Source organism: Podarcis liolepis (genome assembly GCF_965112155.1).
Source record: "Podarcis liolepis genome assembly, chromosome: 14".
Lineage (NCBI taxonomy): Eukaryota > Metazoa > Chordata > Lepidosauria > Squamata > Lacertidae > Podarcis > Podarcis liolepis.
The window spans coordinates 49,901,925-49,920,488 of record NC_139569.1 but is presented as its reverse complement, the minus strand read 5'-3'; the positions used below and the strand labels follow the sequence as shown (position 1 = coordinate 49,920,488).

The following is an 18,564-nucleotide window of genomic DNA, read 5'->3' as shown; positions in this document are numbered from 1 at the left end:
CTCCTTTTTGAATGTATGGTAATCTGCTCTACTGGGGCATCATCTGAGTCTTCAGTCTGGCTTGGCGGTCTATAGCAGACACCCACAGTAAGGTTACGGTTGCTTCTCTCTCCTACAATTTTTACCCATATACTCTCTATCTGCTTTTCATGCTTCAGGTCATGGCTTTCTTCACAAGTGTACACATCCTTTATATACAATGAAGCTATTATCCCCATTTCCAGGTGCTCTTTTGTCATTCGTATTGTTTTCTCCCTCCCCCTCAAGATCTAGTGTAAAGCTCTCCTGATCAGATTTTAAAGACTCTTGGCAAACACATTCTTGCCAACTGCTGTGAGGTGCAACCCATCTCTCGCCAGAAGTCCTTCCTCAAGGAAGCGGAGACCATGTTCCAGGTAGCCAAATCCTTCCTGACGACACCACCTGCACAGCCAGTAGTTTACCTCAAGTATTTTCCTCTCTCTTCTTGGGCCACAACCTTCAACCGGAAGGAGTGATGAAAAAAGTGTGTTTTTTAAAGTTCACTGTGCAATTTATTTCAATATTATTTGGCTGCCTATTGATTTGGTTATTTAATATCATCAACTGCTTGTCATGAAAGCCACAATGAGCTGCATATAAAATATTTTTATTTGGCAATATTATATACACATAACGACAGAAATAAAGAGCAGACAAACAGTACCATTTAGATGACCCTTGAGCCAAGGCACACTTACTGAGCCAGGTAAGGCTTTTATCTGCTAGCAAATGAGCCAGTCATAAACCGAGCAATGATATGTAAGAATTTGCCCAAGGAAGACAATTACCCCCTACAAAAGTGTTTTCCACAAAATGCAGTATTTGGCAGTGTACTACTTTTCCCCATGATATGGACTCACATAAAGCACCTGATTTATGATCAAGGCAGACACACGTTAAATCTGAATTGTTTTTCTTAAAATCCTTAATCATTAATTGCTGACCTATAATTCCAGAACAATAAATCATAATTCCGCATACTACAAATGTTAGCATTAGTGTGGCCAAAAATGGCCAAGTACATGAACAACTAACCAAAAGTGAAGCAAATGAGCATTAAGAGGGGAACGTAAAACAAAATGCTCCCAAAGGCAAAATATGTGACTTAATGTTACAGAAAAACAAATGGACAGACTGAAAAAGTACTGAATTTTAGATAGCAAAATCCTTCATTTGTAAATAAAATAAAAAATGGCAGTAGAAGTACTTGATTTACTTATGTAGTCTGCAAACAAGACTTGCTTACCAAGAACAGTACCCCAGCTGCAAAAGTGCACACAAGCTCCTGTAAACAAAGAACTCTTAATGCGTTAGCACATGTGCCTTCTTGAAGAGCAGCCCAGAATTCAGCTCAGGATGTTTCCAACAATTATATAGTTTGCTGTATGAAGCTCACCATGTTCCTAAACCCATTTGTTCATTTACACATAATCATTTTGCTGCATGTGTGATAGTCCGAACATACATTAACTTGTGCCAATCATCTCAGCCGAAACAGTGATCTATTTTAAAACCTAAATATATGCAATGTTAAAGGTAATGAGAGGCTGTTCATTAGCTAACATAAATAAAGGTGTCATTACTAATACAGGTATGATCCCTACAGTGCAACTCACTTAAGGGCCAGTCAGAAATGGGTTTGAAATCCTGAATCAAAAGAACTCCTGTATTATACTGCCTACAAAACAGCTGAACGCCAAACAAAATGTTCCTGAGTCATTTCTGGATGTTTTCATTACAAACAACATGAATAATTTTTGAATAAACATAGAAAATATACTCTGAATAGAAAACACATTGCCTTCTGTTAAAAGAGAGAATCTGTATTACTATCACAAGCATTTCCCAACATCAAAAATTTATCTCAATACACCAAGTAAATTTGAGAAGAGGAAGGAGTAGTTAATTTGCTCAAACAAATGTTCATTTAAGATTCATATTAAGCAGACCTTAATAATTTTGGTCAACTAAAGTGAAAGGAATGATTCAATATAATTCTATTTATCTTTGGAAAAGAAATTACGACATTTAAATATTGCAATTATGGCTACATTCAAATATGTCAAAATAATATTTTTTTGAGTGGCCAGTCTAGGCAGCTCAACCTCCATCTCCCACCACAAACTGAGCATCACCAGGCATGAATGTATCCACACAGTTTCCATAAAATTCATTCTCTGAAAGGCCACATGAATGAAAGATGTTACTGTTATTAAGATGGTTCCTGTGGTCTGCTTAGTTTTAAAGATGCTTGTTTCACCAACTTCTGCTGGTGTCTTGTTGCTTGAGCTTCATCAATAGCACGACAGATCCTCTGGGAAGCAAACAGATTATTATTAGCCACCAAACCTCACAAAAGACTTCACGGAAAAACTGAATGAATATTTCTTGGAGAGATGCAAAAACCTGAACTTGGCTAAGCTAATAGCAACCAGAAATAAAAATTAAAAGAGCCTGAGAGAGGCATGGAAACAAGAGTCTGTAAGAGAAACTGCCTAAATCAACTCATTAAGATGCCCTAGTGCAGGGATTCTCAACCTCCAGAGCCCACTTGAAACAGCTGAAAATTACCAAATCCCACCAGTCACAAAATTAGTAGTGAAATGGCAAACCCAGTCACAAAATAGTGGCAGATGGAGACAGAATTGGGCACAATCACCTGGCAATTGCTGACATTACTTTCCAAAGATAACCCATTTTTGGAAATTGCTACTTTCTTTGCCACAATTGTTTTCCTTGTGGAAAGGCATTCCATAGCTCCGATTTCTTCAAACTTAAGTACAGATGTTTGCACTGGTGGTATTGTGATTCACTCTCCCTATTTTAGGCAGAATTTGCTGATCCAGAGGTGCAAAGTGCAGAAGGCTTCTTCTTCTACATTTGTTCCTCCCTACCCTGAAAACTGATTCTTACCCGTTTCTTGTAATTTATTCTCCCATTTGCCTTTAACACTCACATTGCACCTTGTTCTTTTTAAATTAATATTCCAGAAGGAACTGAAGGATGGGGTGGCTGTTTGGCAAGATTAATAATTCCACCACCACTGAAAAGGCAAGTCCAGTAGTTTCAAGGTGTGGTCAGACAGGCACAACTGCTACTGGGACTGACAACCAAGGAAGAGCACATGGCCCTATTTATTGAGCATGATACTCCCCAGTGTCCTCAACCACACAGGGGAATATGGGATTTAAAAAAAAATACTGACAAAAGGAGGCAAGCACTCCTTTCTCCAAGACCAGTATTCAAGCATCAGACTGAAAAAGAGCTCTTCCCTTCTTTCAATTTCTTGAGGAAAGAACTTCAAGGGTGAGGGAACGCTAACCTGAAGACCACTGAAGAAGGTGGAGATTTATTAATCTAGGTGCCAACTGCAGTTATCGTGCCTTGCGGTGAAAAGCACTGCACCAAGACAAACCTGCCCCAGGGCACTGGTGGAAATGCAGTGACGTTCAAATTAAGAGCACCTCTGAGTGGTGAAGACCAGCGGTCTGCCATATGTTTACACTGGAAGTGTAGTACTAGTTCCAGTATCATAATTACCCTTGCTGAAGCTGAATTCTTGAGCTGGATTTTCTTTACTGATTCTTGTCCTGAGTTCTCTCTCTTGTGAAACGTTAACAGCCCTTGGTCCTGTTAGAAAACCCAGAACAATTTAAAATAACTGCGAAAATGTTATTACATTCCACTATTAAAAAGAGCATAATCAGATCAGCCATGGTCACAATTTTATTATAAAAGAAAATTAGACATAAAGTTATTCCCTGTTCTATTTTGTGTTTGTGAGATTACACCCAACACCAAACTATTCACTTATTGTTTCTAGAACAAATGTGAATCTGCTCCTCTTACCTTAACAAAGATCTGCAGTGTGTTTTCATCCACAACCGGTGGTCGTGTGAAGTCTTCATATGAATAATCCCAATCTGTTGTTATGTGCCCTAAAATCTCCACCTCCTTTATGAACATAACTCTCCTAGATGAAGACAGAAACATGTCAATATTTTCTCTTTAGTAAACACTTGAGTGTTCGGCACACTCACAAAACCCAAGACCACTCAGTACAGAAATATCCACTTTTGCGGACCGTGCACATGACACAAGACACATTTTAACTTCAGCATATTAGAAGTTAAACACCTTTGGCCACAAAATTGTTCAAATTATGACTGGACTTCAATTGGCAGATGAAATAAGCCCTTTTGCACCAGTGTTACAAAATAGTGTGGAGAGAAGTGTCATCAATATCAGCAGATATTTCATTGAGAAAACCTTTGCCCAAAAGCAAAGTGATGGGTTCTCTGAGTGGGCTTTCAACAAAAGATAATGAAGGCATGTGACCAAGGAGGAACGCACATTAATATCCAAGCTGGAAAACAGCTCTGTGGGAAAGCAGCTTTTTATGTAGGAGGTTCCAGATTCAATCCTGGATAACATCTCTATTTAAAGGCACAGGTTGCTGGTAACGTGAAAGATCCCTGGAAGGACCCTGGACACAAAAAAGAGAACAGTACTAGTCTACCTGGACCATATATGAACAGAAAGGGAGATTTTATTCATCATGAGATGAATAAAATTCATATTAGTCATATTAGACCTGGCCTTAGTACAGCAGAATCTGGATCTCAAGTAGAAATCAGCAACCGGAGGCCCCAGAACCTAATGCAGTTCTTGAGTACCACCATCTGATCTCTAGGTGCTCATAGGCAAGGGGGGGGGTGGCTGAGGCAAGACCATGTTAAGAAAAGCAGCAGCCTAACCCATCACCATCCATGGCCTCAACAGAAAAACCAGAATCCTGGACATTCTACCACTGAGATGTGCTTCCTCCTACATATAATTCAATTTAATTTGCAAGCAAAGAGGAAAGAGGAAATTCCCACAGAGGCCTTCAATATAATCCTGGCTCAATATTAACTCTCCACAGAGCGGCAGTGTTTGCCTTTTGACTAGGTGAGGATTGGTTTGACCAAAGGAAACACTGGCTGAATTCCTCTGGTTTAGTCAGCACAATAATACCTGTTGGTTACTACAATGTGCGCCTTTCTGCCCCCTGGAACAGCACAGTGGTACTGGAAGCTTTCTCCAGCCAGCTTCTTGATATGAGAATTCTGCAGCAGGATGAGGGTGAAAAAAACAAAAGACACGTTTCTAGTCTCAGTTAGAATTTCAAACCCACACGAGGTAACAATTACAAGGCTTGGACTGAATTCTAGAAAAGGGAGTTCTCCCCGTGGATCATGCCCCCCCACTCCCCAAGAAAGCATATTTAGTGTTGGGGGGAGATAGTCAATTTGCATAGTGCTTTAGAGTCCAGAACTGAATCCCATATTCGTTAACAATGAAGATTTCCCCCCTTAAATCTAGCAATCTGTGTAATAATCCATTTGCCAAATTGCTGGCATTCTTTCCTGTGCAAGACTTGAGTGCATAAAATATCCAAAGTGACAAAAAGAAAAATACATTAAACTATGGGTAAAATTATGGAAAGAAGGTTTAAAATTTACTGCATGGAATGCCCTAAAAGAAAATGTGATGAAAATGATGTATAGATGGTATATTACACCAGTTAAGCTAGCGAAAATGTATAAAGTTAGTGACAAATGTTGGAAATGTAAAGAAAAAGAGGGAATATTTTATTACATGTGGTGGGAATGTAAAAAGGTGAAATGCTTCTGGGAGATGATTTATAATGAGTTGAAAAAAATGTTGAAATATACATTTATAAAGAAACCAGAAGCATTTCTATTGGGCATTGTTGGGAGTGATATAAAAAGAAAGGAATGTAAGCTTTTTTTATATGCGATAACAGCAGCAAGAATATTAATGGCCCACAAATGGAAACAAGAAGAATTGCCGACGATTGAAGAATGGAGGATGAATTTAATGGACTATGCAGAATTAGACAAACCAACAGGAAGGATTCGAAACCGGCAGGACCAGAAGTTCACCGAAGACTGGAGTAAATTTACAGATTACTTGAAAAGTATTTGTGAAGACCAGACAACGTTTGTAGGTTTGCAAGAAGTTTTGTGAGGAGTACTATTGGAAGTATTGCAAAAATGGAGAAGGGGGGATGATATATTAAGAGGTGTAAAGGCAATATAAAGTTAAGAAATACATAAGAAGTTGTCAAGACGGAGGATCATCAGAGGTGCTGATGGAAGTCCAATAAAATTGTATAAGTGATAAACTGTGTGGTACATTTCATAATTTCTATGTTAAAATTAATAAAAAATTATATTTAAAAAAAAACCTATGTTGTTGTTGTTTTTAAAGAGAAGTCCACAGGGCACAGCCTGCTACCCCAAAGTAGAAGGGGGGGGGGTCACTTTAAGAGGAAGAATGTAGTAATTCTGTATTTTGCAACATCAATTCAGACAGGCTTCAGCTTTCATTTTTTCCATGTCATAATTTTATTTCCACCAGTCTAGAAGTACTTCTTTCAATCATAGAAAAAAGATTATATCATTATAACATACAGGTTATAAAATCTCTGAAAAGTTGCAACAAGGAAAAGGGGGGGGGGAGAGAGTTCACACATTCAAGTGCAAATCTAGAATAGGAAACAGCAGCACTTGTTTGATCAAAACCAGAAGTCCCAGCTGACTAAACATGCTATACAGAGCTGTTTTTTATGAACTCCAGGTGCCAGCGTGGCATGCAGAGGCCTAGTTGTGCCCACAGAGGCCTCCCCTGGCACTGGCAGGGCCCCCTTCTCTGAATGAAACGAGGCTTGGAAGAAGCCCTGGGACCCAAAAAAGGTCAGCAATCCTTGAATTAACTGTAACTACGTTTTACAATTCTTAAAAAACAAAAGAAGGCAAAGATACAAGATAATAAGAACGCACATTAAGATAATATAATGGCAAGGTACACATTTATGAATGAATGCCTGATTCTGCAACAGAATCTGCTATTATTCAAACATCAAAGAAACCACTGATTTTCCTTAAAGCAATTCTTTTTCTTCCTTTTGTAATCTAATATTCATCTTGCGACATGCAGCCCTATGAGTTGCATAAAACTCTTGCCTTCCACCACTCAGCTCCATTCTCCCCCCTCCTTCCATAAGAAGGATCAGACCTGCAGGATCAGGCCAACGGCCTATCAGTCCAGCATCCTGTTCTCACTGTGGCTATCAGATGCCTCAGTAGCAAACCGAAAGCAGGACCAGAACCCAGGAGCACTCCCCCCCCCCCCCTGTGGCTTGTAGCAACTGGAATTCAGAACCATTACTGCCTTCGATTGTGGAGCTAGTGCTGAGGCATCATGGCTAGTGACCACCAAGAGCCGTCTCCTCCATGAATCTGTCCAATATTCGTTTAAAGCCATCCATGTTGGTGGCCATCACTGCCTCCCTTGGGAGCGAGTGCCAGTGTTTTCTATGTCCTGCGTGAAGACATCCTTTCCACCTTAGACCTCAATTCATTTGTCAACCCAATTCAGGATTGCAAGGGACTTCAGGACTAAACTGATCTCTTCCCCCGCCCTTTAAAAAGAGGCATTGAGCAGCTTATGCACGATGGAACTTTTAGCTAGATCAAAAACAGGTATCCACTAACTCAGGGATGGGGTAAGAAACAGCTACCTACCAATGCAGGGCTGGCAAGAGAAAAAGGGGGGAGACCGTAATGAAGCTCAGAATGCTAACAGCAGAGAATGGTCAAGGGTGCTGCTTGTTTTGGGACTCCTTCCCTCTCAAGCAAGGAAGCACCCCGACCAGGTGTCCTCCAGATGGTTTGGACTACAACTCCCATCAGTCCAACCCAGCACAGAAGGGGAGGGGTAAGGCTGCTCTAAAGCAACAGGACACACACACACACACACACACAGAGGCGAATACACTTAAAGAAATGTTCTCTGATGTTAAGCCCAAAATCCTTGCCAAAAAAAGTGTGCATGGCATTATATTTGCACAAAGATTCGGTGATAATTACAAAATACATTTGAGAAAATAAATTACTCAAAACATTTGAGCACCGATATTAAATCTCATATTTAATACTGCTTTTTATTTTTTATTGAAAATATTTCTCAGAAAAGAGAAGGCTCTCTCATGAGTTGCCACACGAGAGCAACTCAGAAGTACATAAACAGGCAAAAAAAATATTTTTTTTAAAGAAGCACAATTATTTTTTTATTTGTTGCTAAAGCATATGGGACATTTCTTAATCTAATTTAACAAAATCTAGCAGGCACCTACAGTTCAAGAAGAAAATGCATGCCTATAATAATTTTTTTCCACAGCATGTTTCAACACACTAAAGTTACACTGTCTCCAAACATATCTTATTACCTCTAATCAATATATTTACGGAAATATTTATACTGAACAGCATCACCCAAAAAATCCTAAAAGAAATTACAGATAAACAAAAACAAATGGCTGCTTTTGAGCATCAAGGCATCAACATCAATTTTCAACAATCTGAGTAGAATTTTTTAAAACTGGTGTTTCTACACAACTTTCACACAGGGTTCTGATTTAGAGATTGATGAAATATGTCACTCTTAGCTTGACCCTCACTCCTCTCCTCCTGTCAGAGTTGCTGATGCTGGAAGAGAAAGGTGTGCTTTTTTCAGGCTGGGTGTAGGAGAGGAGTGATGGCTGCCATCAGACCAATGGGACTACCAGCTTCCCTCTCACTGAGGTCTATGTGTGCTGAGTAGAAAAGCAGAAAGTCGCTTAACATCCTACATGCAGCCTCTTTTGTATGAATAAGGAAACATGAAAGATTAGCCCATGTTCATGAATTTGCAATGGCTAGCTACACATGAACAAAATTATTTTACTATTTACATATATGCCAATATACAACGCTGACACTTCAACTAGCTAATGCTACACTATCACTGATCTCTCTTTGCTTTTAATTACAGAAAAGCATCAAGCAATAATTGGCACATTAAAAAATATAGATGTAAACTCTTTTCCACTCCTGTTAACCATCACCACCAACTGAAGGACAATTTTCATGGTGTGCAGCTAACCTCAGGGATAAAAATAAATACATTCATAGAATCATAGAGTTGGAAGAGACCACAAGGGCCATCGAATCCAACCCCCTGCCAAGCAGGAAACACCTTCAGAGCACTCCTGACATATGGTTGTCAAGCCTCTGCTTAAAGACCTCCAAAGGAGGAGACTCCACCACACTCCTTGGCAGCAAATTCCACTGTCGAACAGCTCTTACTGTCAGGAAGTTCTTCCTAATGTTTAGGTGGAATTTATTCATTTCTATCATTTGAATTTATTCATTCCTATCATTTGAAGTAGGCAGTACCAGTGAAAGAGGCTCTGTGGGAAGATATAGAATGCAATGGATTCTTGTTGAATCATGCCCTAAATTTTAAGATAGAGCAAAGCAGACAAATAGGATTAAATATAGAAAAAGATAATGGAAACCGTAGACTCCATTATTCCAGTTGTTGCTGCGTAAGCATAGTGGGAGAGAGGAAGAAAGAAGAAATACATTAGAAACTGATCTGATGCTGGAAGTAATGAACAGGAAGGAAACAGACAAAAAGGGAAAGAACAGAACTTTCAGTTTATGGGTACCTATTTTGAATGGAATTTCACTTCTGGCTTAGAAGAGATTGCGAATAAATAATTCAAGATAAATGCCCCTTAAGTAATAGGTTTCTGTATTATTGTTCTCAATGCATATCTCACCTCTCCAAATATCAACAAGAGATATGCTTCCTGTTAATGCATAAATAATTGCATGTATTTAAAGGAAATAAAAACATCACCCTATAATACTATTTAATACTGTTGAAGAGCCTAGCAAAAACAACAGGCAAATTAATAAAATAAAAAATGCTTCTACATCATTTCTGAATTCCAATGTTCTTTCTCCAAGCCCAGAAGGGCGCATGTAAAGTTATCCAGTGCTTTTTTCCTATGGGGATGCAGACCCCTAAACATTTTGTGAATCTTTGTACTTTTGCCCATTTACTGTATTTATTTTCCCTGATTTGAAATATAAAATGGTGATTATCTTGAGTCAAAATGAGAGTACCCCCAAACATTTTTAATGTTTAAAAAAAGCACTGAAGTTATCCCATGAATCAGACTAGGATGGGCTTGCCGAAGGGCTTGCCGATAAGAAGGGCTTGCCGAAAGCCACCCAAATTTTTTTGTGGCTGAGCAAGAACTTGAACCCAGGTCTCCCCACTCCAAATCCAACACATCTATTCTGTGACTATGCCACATTGGTCTTGGGTTGCAAAAAGCAATCTCCTTGGTGACTAAAGACATTCCAATAAAGCAACAGTGTGTGAAAAATGAAGTATCAGGTTAGGCTGGGCTGCAGTTTGCATAGATTTGTTTCCCAGGCACAAATATATGACAGTTATCATGTTCTTAGGTGTCATGATGCAGATAGCAAGTCAGCTCCCAACAATAAACTAAGCAAGAAAAAGTCTAGCCTAAATATAGCTACATTCTGAATCCTTTGTGGGATGCAAGGTTTTAACTCTCAAGACAATGGTGCAGAATTTGGAAATGTATTCTGCCACACATATAGACCCCTTCATGAATAGTCAAACTCTAAAGTAAAGAACCATCAGAAATGGATCACACCTGGGAACATTATAGACAAAATCCACAGGCAGAAGCAACGATGCAGATATGGAGTATTTTTCACATAAAAACTTTGTGGGTGAAATTTCCGCCACTAATATTTGGACACTTTAAATACATTTGTTATATATTTTTTACTGTTAAAGCTGGGATATATGACAAAGCATACCTCAAATAAGTCATACCCCTCAGCTTCACCCCTGTCATAGGGCCGAATGATGCCATCTTCACGAATGAGACGTGGAGGACGGAGATTTGATACTTCTTCGGTTGATTCCGCCACCCTGTCAAATATCATTGTGAACAATGCAGATTTCCATTTTCTATGTCGTTAATTCATTTTATTTTTTTATCATTTCAGGATTAATCAGAGTCTTTGCATATTGTTTCCCATGCAAATTGACTATTACAAGAATCAGTTCAAGCTTTCAAGGCAATGAAAATACTAAACAAGAAGTTGTTATTCCGAAACTGAATTATCGTAAGCAACTGAGTTAAAAAAAAAAAAGGTGGCACACGTAGTACCCTAATAATAATGCAATTCAAAGTGCTAGTTAAGCCCTGAAATGACTTGGAACCAGATTATCTAAAATATCACATTCTCTTATACAAGTCAGTCCTGGTTTAAAAATTTTCAGCAGATGCTCTTCTTTCTGTCCCACCAACACCTGAACCACATTTGGTGGAAACTGGAAAGATGGCTTCTCAATGGTTGCTCCCAGTCCAACCCCCTGTCCCTCTTACCTCTGGATCCCCTGGAATGTGCTGCTTGCCATGTCTATGACACCTCCTGTTGGACGAGCCACAACACCAACAAGACCCTTCCCGATCCCTTTGAAGAAACCAGCGGCACCTTCCTTTTTGGCACCTTCCAGCATAAGAATATAAAACAGAATTGCATCTTCTTGCAACAAGCTAGGTTTCAAGACTCAAAGTATACAATTCTGCTAGTTACATAATTCCTCCATAAGGAGTGTTGGTTCTCTACTTAAAATGTCACTTTTTATAGAGTAATAGAATTATAGAGTTGGAAGGGACCCTGAGGGTTATTAGTCCAACTGTTTAATACTGTTAGAACTATAGTAGGTTTTATTTGAATAAAATGGCATTAAAAAATTGTACTTAGCAATTCTGAAACTATGAAATTCCTCAACATCCCAAGTCAGAATATCAGAGCTCACCTTCTACAGGTTTCGTGACTACCCCAGTCACTCCATCAAAAACCCCCTTAAAGGAAATAGAGAGAACAGCAAGTCAAAATCAAAAGGCTACAAATTAATTTCATCCACCGTCCTCTAAGTTTTCTACTTTCAGTCTTTGGACCTCAATATTCAAAACAGTCTCTCTTGGGGCAAGTTCACAAACTTGCCCAACCAGGGGTATCACGGTGATGAAATGGGCACACACAGCCCAACATGCACAACTTAGTGTTATATATTTTTAAGACATTGTCCATGATTCAAACAGAAATTAATAAACACTGAAACAATATTTTCAATGGTCAGTTGATATAGTTGACAAAGACCTATTAAGGCATAAGCGCAAGTCGCAAAAGGGCTCAGAAGGCCACTTATGATGTCCTAACCTTGCTGCAAGGAGGGTACTCAAAAGTTAGCTCACCCCAGACCAACTCAGGCACCACAGATAACAGATGCACTAAAACAAGAAGCCAAACACAGCACTAAATGGCAGATGATGATCAAGCAACTATGCAGCAGGAGAGTCAGACCACCTACAGTAGTCTAGTTTTCTAGTCTTTGTTGTAAGCAGCTGTCTAGCTCAGCAAGAGCGGCTACTCAGGTGCTTGCTCATACATTTACCAAATCTTTACTGCTGCTGCTGGGTCCAAGGGCAAGAATTTGTGCCATCAAATAGCATCTACACACAGGCTAAATTGGAGGTCTGGCTAAGTTTTCAAGAGCATTGATGTCCACCATGTCTGATTCCTTGGTGAAAAATAACCCAAAGCTTCCAATTCTTTCACACAGAATATTATCAAAAAACAAGATGCACGGTATGGCTCTGATCAATAAGGCAGTTGTATTTACCCCAGTCGAAGAAGTGGAGAGGAAATTGCACTAATGCCTTCAGTATGCCTCCTTGGAAAGTCTAACCAAATATTATGAGGAAGATAGAACTGCTGCTGCTCTCTCTCTCTTTTCCTTGACACATATTGTTGAACAAAATGTGTCATGTGATGCTATCCTTATGATGCCCAGCTCTCACCTCACTGACTGATGGAAGCAGGGAAGCAAAATTACTTCATGTCACGTGCAATCTTCAACAAGATGCCACAAAAAAGCAGGTCGTGGGAACATGGATCAGAAACAGCTCTGCCTCTCAAACTTCCACTTGGAGCCCAAGTCCCTAGTATGGCTTCACACATACCCAAGCACTGGGATGTTTAGGAACTTTTTGTCCCACATTATGAAGCCTGGCCAATAGATCAGTACCCTTCAGAGTTCAAAGCCAAATGCAACTGCATAAAATTAATACTTCAGTTTTTGCTGCTAGGGTTGGCTGCCAAAAAAAAATTCCACTAACTAGTGTTAGAAAAACAAACAACTTTGGGGAGGGGAGCCCAATGTGCATATTTCACATGGATTAGGCTCAATTTAATAGACAGAAAAAATGTATTTCAGATTTATCTATCCATTTTTCCTCTCACACAGAAGTCCAGAAAATATCTAAGCATCATACTCGTAGAAAGCCTTTCCCTCCTTTGGCAAGACTGTCTCCAAAATCTTTAGGCTGACGACCCATTTCCTCTCTTCTCTTCTGCTGGTACTCTTTATCCATAGTGATAGCAGCCAGACCCTTCCCAACAGAACCAGTTATTCGAGAGACCATGCCTGCTGCTCCGCCTATCAGACAAGTAGAAGAACGTTATGGGGTTCCAAGTCCATTGCAGAAAAAGGTTGAGAACAAGATAGATGCACTGTTATGGTGATCCATTGCAATTTAAATGGTGGCTGAGTGTTGAGACCAAATCTTGAATGGGCCAATAATTTTTTTACATAGTCAGCTCTTGCATGGACATTTAGGTTGTGCATGTATAATATACTGAAAATTGTGAAGTGTTCAACATACCCACGGTGTGGCCAAGCAGACTTCTTACACCAATCACAAAACCTTCAGCAAACTCTTCAGGTCCTTGAACAGCTCCCTAATGAAGGAGTAAAAAGACATTTGAGGGTTTTTTGTTTTGTTTTACACATCCACACCACTTCCACTCTCCCATCATTTGTGGCTTTATGCAGCTCCAAAATGATCTTTATGACAAATACTGAACTTTTGAAAGAAGTCACGTCTGACAAAAACCATGATCACTTAAATTAGCTGCATGCCTCCTAGCTGGAATATGTGTACAGAAGCTAGATGAGGAAACATGCATACAGATGGATGCTGTGTTCATGATTTCTGCCTTGTCAAGCTCTACTGACACAACCCTTCCCAAAAACTGAAGTGGCCCTCATCTGCTGGTCAGGAGCAGCAGCAAAGGACTGGATTCAGTTTTACCAGGCTACACACAGAGAGAGATACAAAATATAGTTACTGAACTAGTATACATATTGTTCTTTTTTCCTAACATAGTTATATTCAACACACAGGTTTTTGAAGTCGTCAGTTTACAAATCCTTTGCTACAGATCAAAATAAAAGATCAGAATGTTTCAGAAAGAAATCCAGTGAAACCAACGACCTGCAACTCCAGTGGCACAGTGAGATCATACCTGGAAAGGCTCATAGAAGAAAGCTTCCACACCTTCTGACAGACCTCTGATTAAGCCAAAAGGATTACCCAGGACATCTAAACCCAGCACAAGAACATACACCTGCTTCAAGAACTAAGGTAAAAAATAAACAAACACAGAAACACAAAATAGAAATAATTAGTATTCAGCTTTTTTTAAAAAAATGGATGAGAATCTATGCACGTCAAAAACAAACAATATTTAATGGTAGCTTAACAGCAGTACTATAGTGTGAGAGTGTGGGGTGGGGTGGGTAGGAGGGGGTGTGCACACACACACACAATGCAAAGAGTATGTCATTGCTTAGGAACTACAATTTCACACTGCAATATTAATGCCTCCTGGGCAAAGAGAGTTGAGCTTCAGACCTTATGAATGCATGTGGAAATGATGTGCTAAATCCAAAGTTCAGTTAGAAATACAGCGGAGAAAATGATCCAGAGGGCAAACAACTTACTTGATCTCTGTAATGCCCGATGACTTTCCACATTAATTCATCTCTTTTGTAAAACTGATACTTGATTTCAAAGAAAGCAAGCCTGAAAAGAAGAATCAAATCAGCATCTGAAGAATGATGTTTTCCCATTGCTGAGAATATCTAAAACTTCTAAATACTTACAGTGTATTTTCTTCTCGTACATCATTTCATCTATAGAATGACCCTGTAAAGCTAATTGGCATTATCCCCATGTAAAAAATGCAGAGCTGAAGTTAAGAGAATGCAAGCTGCCTATGGCAGCAAATTCAAGCCTGAGATGTGACTGAGCAGGCAACACCACAGCAGGTTCTCTTAGCCACTTTTATGAGTATCCATTCTCCATTCATACAGCCCTCTTTCTGTGGTTACCCAATACTGTTCTAATAAGTTTCCAGAAGCATGAACATGTGTAGTGACAGGGTGGTTAAAAATAATTAGTACTGCAAATGCCTAACAAGAACCCAGAAAGAGAATTTAAGAGATAAACACTTGCTTCATCCACTTACTTGAATATTAGATCATCTACATCTGTAAGAGTAGCCCCAATGCTCTTCAGTAGTAGATTCACAGAATGGATCGCTATCATTTCTCCTCTGCCCTTATCAGATGCTTCCCCACCAGAGCCCAAAGAAAGGCTCAAATGCAACTAACAAGATAGAAGTGGATATGAATTAACATTTTGGGTACCTGCTTGTCAAGTTTTACTAAATATATAGACATATGGAAGTGGCAAACATGTAGAAGTTTGAAAAATGCTTCAGAAAAAAAGATACTAGATCTGTGACGATGTTTGTGACAACATTTTTAAGTGCTCAGTTATATTGCTAATCATTCTGTCAATCATGCTTTCTTTTCAGAAAAGAGTGTTCACAGTATACAAGAAATGTTTTATATTAAATTAGACCCACAGTTAATTTTCAGCTTGAACCGCCTTCTAGATATGATGAGATAGAAAGGAGGCTTTTCTATGTAAATTTAGAACATTTTGAATACTCTAAATAGTCTTTATATACATAATTGACAGACGGAAAATTGGAAATCCTCTTTATTTCTTTTGCTTAACTCTCTCTTTTTTATGATTTCTAGCTCCTGTCCTCTATTCTGGGTTAATGAGGATACAAGAAGGTGATGGATGGCTCATAGATTTGTGTGGCAAGGCATCCCCCCTCCTCTTCGGTTCCTCCCAATACCAAGAATAAGACGCACTGCATTTTTGGGTGAAATCAGGCCGCAACTTTAATGCCAGCAGATATAAGAGGATTGGCATTGGGTAGATCCCATCCCTTCCGGTCCACCTGCTGGAAGATCTTGCATTTTGGGATCAACTGGAAAGGAGGGAGTCCCTGACCTACATCAAAGGGCAACTCCCCCACTGGATTGCACCTGGGGGCTGCTGTGGCCCCTCGCCCCTGCCCGGGCGTCCGAAAAGAAGCATCTCCCCTGGATCCCTTTAACGGGAAAGCCCATTTCAGGGGAGGGGGTCAGGCCTCTCCTCCAACCAAAACTAGACCTGTCTAATGCTTAAAGCACCAAAGGTGTGACAATTGCTACGAAGATGGCAAAAACCAGAGGGCTGGAGCCAATTTGCCAACTGAAAAAATTCCAGCCTGGCCCCAAATATGGGAACCAGCTATGCCATAGTGGGAGGGTGGGAGATCCCAAAAATATGGCTGGAGAACAAACCACATGCCTACGTAATATACTGGAGCCTGCCACCTGGTGGGTCCCATGCTCGGTTGAGATTTGCTGATTAGGCAAATGGGACTTCCTTTGCTGCCTGGGAAACAGTCCCTAGGACTTCCCACACTAGATCCTGACACAAGGGGGAATGCCAGCCCGCAATGGCGCCCACCAGAGAGGATGAGCAGACATTTCATTTTCACCTGATAAAAATAAACTGCTCTAGCCTGACTGGGAACTATTAACCCTGCTTTGACCTATCAGTTGTGGGCACTTCATTTTTGTTTGGGGGGGGACTGAGCCAAGTGGAGCAGAAAGGAGCAATGCACACTGGAAAGACAAATGGAAGACAAGATTGTGCTATGCACCAGTGCCTATAGTCACATACTTAAGCTACAGTACTGTATCAACTTCCTGACAAGAAAGCCCCATTGACTTTTGAGTAAATAGGATTCTGCTTAGTGTCATGGGTGCTGGTCAGAAGAAAGACCCTAAGCAGGAACATTTTAAAGATATTCCCTCTACAGGTAAAGCATGCAAAGTATTTGCAGAGTGACTAAAGAGATGGATGGCTTTGTTGCAAGAATGAGTCAAAAGTATAAATAATATCGTAGTCCTAAATTAATGTGGTTTAGTGGGCAAGTTTGCACCATAGGTTAAGAAACTTAAGAAGTAGCATCAGTGAGAAACATGATTTAAGCCAGCCTTTTCTCTTCACTGATTTAAATAAATAATGAAATCCAAAAACATCACTATCACTTAAGGCAGGTTCCACATATTACTCTGAAGGAACCCAAGAGAATTTTTCTTCCATCTACTTAGCTAGTTAATGAAGAGAGAAATTAAAATTTGTCACAGATGGAAACACAGCAAGACTGCACCCAAGATGCTGTGCCGTCCTCTCGCTACTGAGCAAGCTGTGAGGCTGCCAATCTGTGAAATGAGAATGGCGATAATAAGCACAAGCTTCAGTGAGGACTGCTCTGTCAGGCGGTGCCCACTGAACACAATATTTACACTACTGTTAGTCAGCAAATGTACAAAATAACAAATATCGCGGTCATGTGACTTGAGTACATATTGCAGTATCACTTTATCCAATACCATTTTATTCTTAACCTTACCCTAATATTACATAATATAACAATCTTGATTTTTGTGTTGCCAAGCCACAGTCCTTTCAAACATACCTTCAGAGGAGAAATATGGAAGTGCTCAAAGAAGCTGAGGGTGGATATATCAGTCAAGGATGACTCCATCAACTGTGTGTTAAGAGCATCAATATCCTTTTGTATCAACTTTGTCTGTTAAAATAGCAATAATTTTAATTGAAATCCTCAATTAGGTTCAGACTTGAACAGCAGGCGCTACACAAACTGATGAAACATTTCTATATTTGGGGTGCCTCGAGACTCTGTCCTCCCCCCCCCCCCCCGTATGAAACTGCTGGGAGGTATGAATCAGGGGGTTTGAGCTGGGTGTTCCCCAGTATGCAGCTGATGCCCAGCTCTACCTCGTTTAAATCAGAACCAGTGAAGGTGGTGAATGTCCTGTGTGAGTGGTTCTGTCTGGAGGTGGTTGGGGGTGGATGGTGGCTAACGAACTGAGATTGAATCCAACAAGACAGAAGTACTGTTTAAGGGGGGCAGGTGTGGGGGATTTGCTGGTCCTGAATGAGGTAACTGTGCCCTTAAAGGATCAGGGAACAGCCTGGGAGTCATTTTGGACTCACAGCAGTCCCTGGAGGCACAAGTCACTTCTGTGTCCAGGGCAGCTGTCTACCAGCTCCATCTGGTATGTATGCTGAGACCCTATCTGCCTGTGGACTGTCTCGCCAGAGTGGTGCATGCTCTAGTTATCTCCCGCTTGGACTACTGCAATGCGCTCTACATGGGGCTACCTTTGAAGATGACTCGGAAACTACAACTAACCCAGAACACAGCTGCCAAACTATGTAACACCAGTCCTGAAAGACCTACATTGGCTCTCAGTACGTTTCCAAGCACAATTCAAAGTGCTGGTGCTGACCTTTAAAGCCCTAAATGG

The 18,564-nt window shown here is 40.1% G+C and overlaps 1 protein-coding gene across 6 annotated transcripts in view; it reads right to left on the bottom strand.

Moving 5' to 3' along the window:
* Positions 1 to 612: 612 nt before the first annotated feature.
* The window catches only part of VPS13C (vacuolar protein sorting 13 homolog C), a 113,739-nt gene continuing 95,787 nt past the window's right edge, over positions 613 to 18,564 (bottom strand). For 5 of the 6 annotated variants that reach the window (XM_083475452.1, XM_083475451.1, XM_083475448.1 and 2 more), the window contains 13 exons: positions 17,709 to 17,822; positions 15,345 to 15,484; positions 14,818 to 14,899; positions 14,340 to 14,453; positions 13,697 to 13,772; positions 13,307 to 13,470; positions 11,788 to 11,833; positions 11,351 to 11,474; positions 10,776 to 10,890; positions 5,038 to 5,129; positions 3,871 to 3,994; positions 3,562 to 3,651; positions 613 to 2,335 (listed from right to left, as the gene is read on the bottom strand). In XM_083475452.1, coding sequence (XP_083331578.1) covers positions 2,234 to 2,335; positions 3,562 to 3,651; positions 3,871 to 3,994; positions 5,038 to 5,129; positions 10,776 to 10,890; positions 11,351 to 11,474; positions 11,788 to 11,833; positions 13,307 to 13,470; positions 13,697 to 13,772; positions 14,340 to 14,453; positions 14,818 to 14,899; positions 15,345 to 15,484; positions 17,709 to 17,822 — 1,383 coding nt within the window. In that variant the 3' untranslated portion in view covers positions 613 to 2,233. Of the gene's footprint in view, positions 2,336 to 3,561; positions 3,652 to 3,870; positions 3,995 to 5,037; positions 5,130 to 9,319; positions 9,454 to 10,775; positions 10,891 to 11,350; positions 11,475 to 11,787; positions 11,834 to 13,306; positions 13,471 to 13,696; positions 13,773 to 14,339; positions 14,454 to 14,817; positions 14,900 to 15,344; positions 15,485 to 17,708; positions 17,823 to 18,564 lie in introns of those variants that run through there. The other variant, XM_083475453.1, reaches the window with a different exon arrangement.